The sequence below is a fragment of the Chiloscyllium plagiosum genome, unplaced genomic scaffold, assembly GCF_037043375.1.
Source record: "Chiloscyllium plagiosum isolate Xiang-an unplaced genomic scaffold, Cpla_swu_hap1 HiC_scaffold_11, whole genome shotgun sequence".
Classification (NCBI taxonomy): domain Eukaryota; kingdom Metazoa; phylum Chordata; class Chondrichthyes; order Orectolobiformes; family Hemiscylliidae; genus Chiloscyllium; species Chiloscyllium plagiosum.
The window spans coordinates 39,442,878-39,448,877 of record NW_028270149.1 but is presented as its reverse complement, the minus strand read 5'-3'; the positions used below and the strand labels follow the sequence as shown (position 1 = coordinate 39,448,877).

Sequence of the window (6,000 nt, the reverse complement as noted above, 5' to 3'; positions counted from 1 at the left end):
CTCGGTGAACCGTTGCCTAGGTTTATGTTTCGTATTCCCAATGTAGAGAAGACCACATCAGAATCACCTGATGCAGTGAACTAGGTTGGAAGAGACAAGATTAGAATAGTACTGGAAAAGCACAGCAGGTCAGGCAACATACGAGGAATAGAAAAATCAATGTTTCAGGCAAAAGCCCTTCATCAGGAATTGTTGACGAAGGGCTTTTGCCCGAAACGTCGATTTTCCTGCTCCTTGAATGCTGCCTGACCTGTGCCTTTCCAACACTACTCTAATCTTGACTCTAATCTCCAGCATCTGCAGTACCCACTTTTGTCTAGGTTGGAAGAGAGGCAGATGAACCTCTGTCTCACTTGGAAGGACTTTTTGGGCCCCTGGATGGAGGTGAGGGGGGTTGTGTACCAACAGGTTTTGCATCTTTTCCAGTGCAGGAAAAGGTACCTTGGGGTTTGGGGGGGGGCGGGCGGTTGGTGAGGAGAGTGGCGCAAACCAAGGACTACCGAAGGAAACGGTCCTTGTGGAAGACAGAAGGAGGTGGGGAGGGGAAGATGTTCTTGATGGTGGGGTCTAGTTGGAGTTGGGGGAAGTGTTTAAAGATGATGCATTGGATGCGGAGAGTGGTGGGGTAGTAGGTGAGGACAAGGGGGCCTCTGTCTTTATTGCGTGGGGGGGGGGGGGGGGAGAGAGATCAGTGGAACGGGGAATGGAGGTGGTGCAGTGGAGGGCTGCCTGAATGACAGAGGGATGAAAAGCACGTTGTTCGAAATAGGTGGACATCTAGGATGCTTAGGTGTGGAAAGTCTCCTTGTCCGAGCAGAAGCAGTGAAGGCGGAGGAATTGGGAAAACGTGTTCTTGCAGGATACAGGGTGGGTGGAAGTGTAGTCCAGGCAGTTATGGGGATCTGTGAGTTTGTAGTAAACGTCTGTCTGGAGACTGTCACTGGAGATAGAAATGGAGAGGTCAAGAAAGAGGAGGGAGGTGCCAAGCAGAGTTTAGATCAGAGTGGTGCTGTAAAAGCACAGCAGGTCAGGCAGCATAGGAGGTGCCAAGCAGAGTTAACGTTTCAAGTCTGGTGACTCTTCATCAGAATTTGAATTATCTTGATGGGTCGAAAAGTCTCCCTCCATGTTGTAATATTCAATGATTAGTTTTCTTATTTTGATTCGGCAAGATAAACTCTCCCACTGTATAAAAATCTGGTCATGATGTAGAGCAGCTGGTGTTGAACTGGGTGGATAAAGTTCAGAATCACACAGCCCCAGATTATAGTCTAACGGGTTTATTTAAAAGCTCTAGCTTTCGAAGTTACCTAATGAAGGAGCAGCGCTCAGAAAGCTAGTGCTTCCAAATAAACCTGTTGGACTATAACCTGGTATTGTGTGATTTTTTAAACTAAAATCCGGTATTTCAGTCCTCCGGAACCCTTGTTCAACCAGAAAAGTTTCCACATCGGACCATCTCAGAGGTGCACAATTTCAGGCTGCTCCAGCTGCCCAGCACAAAAGTTCCTTTTCTTCCAATCTCATTGGCTGTCCGGTGAGGTGGACGGGCGGTGCACCGGGAGGACCGGTCGCTGATAGGTCAAAATGTCTGCCAATGTCGGGGACGACACCCGGATGGGTTTGCGCATGCGTGGGAGCGGCGGCAGCTGCGATGGTAGCGGGAGGGAAGAGGAGCGGCCAGGTGGTGGCTTGGCTCAACCGGGCAGAGTGGGACCAGGTGATCGAGTACCTGTACAGTAGGGATAGTAAGTTGCAGCGGTATGCACTGGACAGGATCTCCGCCTGGAAGAGCAGGTAGTTGGGGCGATACTGTTGAAGGATCAGGGGCTGAGTTCTAATTGTTGTGGCTGGGAAAGGCCGATCATTCGTACAGTTAAGGTCCTTAACAGTTCATCATGCAGCTGCGTTTCATTCACATACGTTACAAAAATATAACAATTGCAATTGGTGAAATGTGAATTTTGCCAAGCACTGAAAGTAACGAGTTCAGTTTCTACACAGAGAAGCATCATTAATGATATAATTATATTTACAGTGTCGATCAGCCTTTTCTTTGTAGCGAATCTGATATCAATTTCCAGATGTGTTTCAGTTGCACCAGGGTACCTGGGAATCATTTTTACATTGTCATGTAATTTTGTTTTTAGGAAGTATTCCATGTCCATACTAAATGTCTTTTTTCCTAGTTTAATTTGACCCTCTTCCTCTTTTCCTCTGAATCACTGGAACAGTTCATTGGATTAAAGATTTGTTTTCTCTGTATTGTGTACTGTTTTATGCAAGATCATGTACTTTTAGAGTTAGTTGAGGAATGAATTTAAGCCCTGACACACTTGTTTCAGGTGGCTATTCATCCTTATTTAATAGTTCTTCAGAATAAAAGATGACTTTCTTCCACTTCAGTGGTACCTGAAATGGTTGATAGGTCCAATGCTACCTACAGATTCTGCCATAAGTTGGCTTTTCTGCAGGAATGCTTGGAGGACATTGCTGAAATATATTGCTGCCACTCAACTTGAGAATTTCAGTGAATTAAAGGAGACCGTAGGACTAGGGCATCATAAAAGAGATGTCCTGTGACAGGTTAATGATCCATGGGATTGGGAGTACTCTGTCATGGGGACAGACTTCAGGAAGTCCCTGAAAACCAGTAGATGTAGCTAAAAGTTGAGGTTAGGGTTTACATATTTTTTCTAACTTATTATTTTGGACTTGCCTCTTATTCTTAATTGGTGTATGTGTGTTATGATATTAACTTTTTTGTTTAGTGATTAATAAACTCACTTTGTGAACTCAGGAATGCCTGGTTAAGTTGGCCTCCCTTTAAACATGTGAGTTCATTTACAACAAATGTAGAATGCTGGAGAAACCCAGTAGGTCTGGATCATCTGTAGAGAGAGTCATTGGTCTGTTTCAGTGTTGTATAATTCATTCAGTCCTACACGTTTGCACCAACCAGATATCCTAAACTGATCTAGTACCATTTTTACCAGCATTTGGCTCATGTCCCTCTAAACCCTACTTATTCATTTACCTATGCAGATGCATTTTAAAGGTTGTAATTATACCCACCTCCTCCACTTCCTCAGGCAGCTCATACAGACACCACTTTCTGCATAAAAAAGTTGTCCCTCAGGTCCTATTTAAATTTTTCTCCTCTCATCTTAAACCTCTATTTTTGAATTCCCCTATGCTGGGGAAAAGATCTTAGCTATTCACCTTATCCATGCTCCTCATGATTTTGTAAATCTCTAGAAGGTCACACTACAGCCTCCAATGCTCCAGAGAAAAAAAGCCCCAGGCATTCAGGCTCTCCCAATAGCTCCAACCCTCCAATCCCAGCAACATTCTTGTAAATCTTTTTTGCACCCTTTCAAGTTTAACAACATCTTTCCTGTAGCAGGGAAATCAGAACTGAACATGCTATTCTAAAAGTCCTGTACAGACTCAACATGTCAACTCCTATACTCAATGCACTGATTAATGAAGGCAAGCATGCTAAATGCTTTCCATACCACCCTATCAATGTGTGACTCAACTTTCAGGAACTATGCCCCTGCACTCCTAGGTGTCTTCATTCAGCAACCCTCCCCAGGGAGAAATAGTTAGCCTTTCAATCCAGTAAAAGTTACAAGACCAGTGCATTCAGGAAGGGTCACTGGACCCAAGTTGTTAATTCTGATTTTTCTCCACCAATGCTGGCAGACCTGCTGAGCCTTTCAAGCAATTTCTGTTTTTGTTTCTGATTTCCAGCATCTGCAGTTCTTTCGGTTTTTATTATCAGGATCTTCAGTTCGTTTGGGTCTGGGAGAAAAATGTTCATGAGGAAATTGATCAGTTATTAAATTGGCCTTGTGACCAACCAAAGGGCTGAGTGAATAGAGGAGCAAATTCATTCCTCCTCAGCTGAGAACATAACTCTTTCGGGTTAGATTTAGATTCCCTACTGTGTGGAAACAGGCCCTTCGGCCCAAAAAGTCCACACTGACCCTCCAAAGAGTAACCCACCCAGACCCATTTCCCTCTGACTAATGCACCTAACACTATGGGCAATTTTAGCATGGCCAATTCATCTGCCCTGCACATCTTTGGACTGTATTTTGTCTCGAACCATAAAAATTCAGAGATGTTGCCTGGGCTCTGCATATATTTCTTTGTCTAATTTTATGGAATGAAACAGCTGAACAATGATACAGCAGAAAAGAAGTTTATTTAACTATTTGACTGTGAGCTGTTTGTTAGAACTACTTCAGTAATCGTATTTCCTTGTTCTTCACATAACTTTTTTTTTGCAAATATTCACCCATTTCCTATTTGAATATTACCACGAACCTGCTTCTGCTGCCCTTTTCTGACAGTGAATTTCATATTACATCAACTTGTGTTTCTTCAAAAAAGGTCAGATTTTTTTCTCTGTCAAACCTTAAATCTATGTCATCTGACAGTTTCTGTTCTTCATGACCATTCAAATCTCAAGCTGCTTTTAACACTCTCCATCCCTTTAACAACTTACACTTTTTCTGGCCTGATCAGTCTATTTTCACTAAGGACTCCTCATTGCTCAGTATATTATGATGATTGTGTCTTTTTTATTTTCTGGACGGAATTGGAAAGCTACTTTTAAAATTGAAGACTGTGGAAGGAGTTGCTGCACTTCTGAGAAGCAACTTGCTGAAACTCATTGCCTATGATATTTATCCTGCCATTGTATGAGCTGTATGGGAGGCTGTGAATGTCTGGCGCAATGGGCTGTGTACAAAGTGAAATTTAGTGACTAACAGGTTGCTGAGTAGTTTATAGAATTGTGACCAGTTGTGGATGCCAAAGGCCCTCAGTCTGATTTAAATTATCTGATTGTCTTCTGGGTAGCCAAAAGGCTTGTAGTTGAGAATGTTACTGGCAGAAGCTTTCAGATGGCTGAAAGGACAGATGTTGCCTTTTTTTCTCCAATAATATAGCTAAAGTCTTAAAGCCTGTTTGTTTTCCATTGCCGGGTGCTGTAAACTGTGCCTTTTACCCCCTAACAAGAAGCCTTGCAGTTAATGTATTAGTTGTCTATGCCTCTTGCGAAGAAGTGAAAAATATCTGGAGAAAAAGAGTGTAGGTCAGAAATCCTGGCAGAGATCTTATCTGAACCCTATGGACTGGGGTCTTTTGAACTGCTTCTCCCATTTTATTCTCTTCATCCATAATGTGTGTGTGGTATAACATAAGATAAAGGGGCTTTAGGAGGATTAATGTTTTAAGTTATAGTTATAGGTTGACAGTTCATAATTGTTTATTTGTGGTTAGAATCTATTTATAATAAATTCTCATTCTTGTTAAGTATAGAAACCTGGTCTGTGTTTTCCATTAGCCTTGGCCTATCTGTCAGGTAAATTGGGGACTTCATGTACTTGGATAATAGTGAGTTTTGAGAAAATTTGCAGCTTAGGTTGAGGCTTTGGATAATATTACTGACTTTTGTGATGACTCTGGGAATAGCTAGCCTGATTTCCAGCATGCTATCCTGAGATGTGATAGTCTGCATGACCAAACAGGAGAGCCTGAGAAATTTCTGGGCTTTTTTGTTCCAGTCTTACCTGCAAAATTTCATGCTCCTTTTTTTTCCCTGATTTTTATATTGATGAGTTTACCAGTGCTAATTTCCTGCTGAAAAGTCAAACTATTTTGCTGTTGATTTCTACTCTGTCACCTTCTTTCCACGTGGTCTATTTCTAATTCTCTTCTAAAAGTGCGGTGACCCTAATGCAGAATTCTGGGAATCATCATTTTATTCACTGGGGTAGCGTGCTAGAAATTGAGCCCTGCTATTTCCAGAGATGTTGCAGACAGTAAAGATTTTATAAAAAAATGTGAACCTCCATAGTTTACCTGAATTTCAGACTCAAGTTGATAGCATGGACCAGGTTTTATACTGAACAAGATTTACTGTTTATTCCGAGCAATTAAACTGTTGCTTTAGGTCAACAGTTATAACCCATCAGCATATAACAT

The 6,000-nt window shown here is 42.1% G+C and overlaps 1 protein-coding gene across 1 annotated transcript in view; it reads left to right on the top strand.

Annotated features, from left to right (window-relative positions):
• The first annotated feature begins 1,647 nt into the window (after nt 1–1,647).
• las1l (LAS1 like ribosome biogenesis factor) overlaps nt 1,648–6,000 on the top strand; it is an 88,991-nt gene continuing 84,638 nt past the window's right edge. The window contains exon 1 of the mRNA XM_043704838.2: nt 1,648–1,797. Within this exon, the coding sequence (XP_043560773.2) occupies nt 1,655–1,797 (143 nt within the window). The 5' untranslated portion in view covers nt 1,648–1,654. The remainder of the gene's footprint in view (nt 1,798–6,000) is intronic.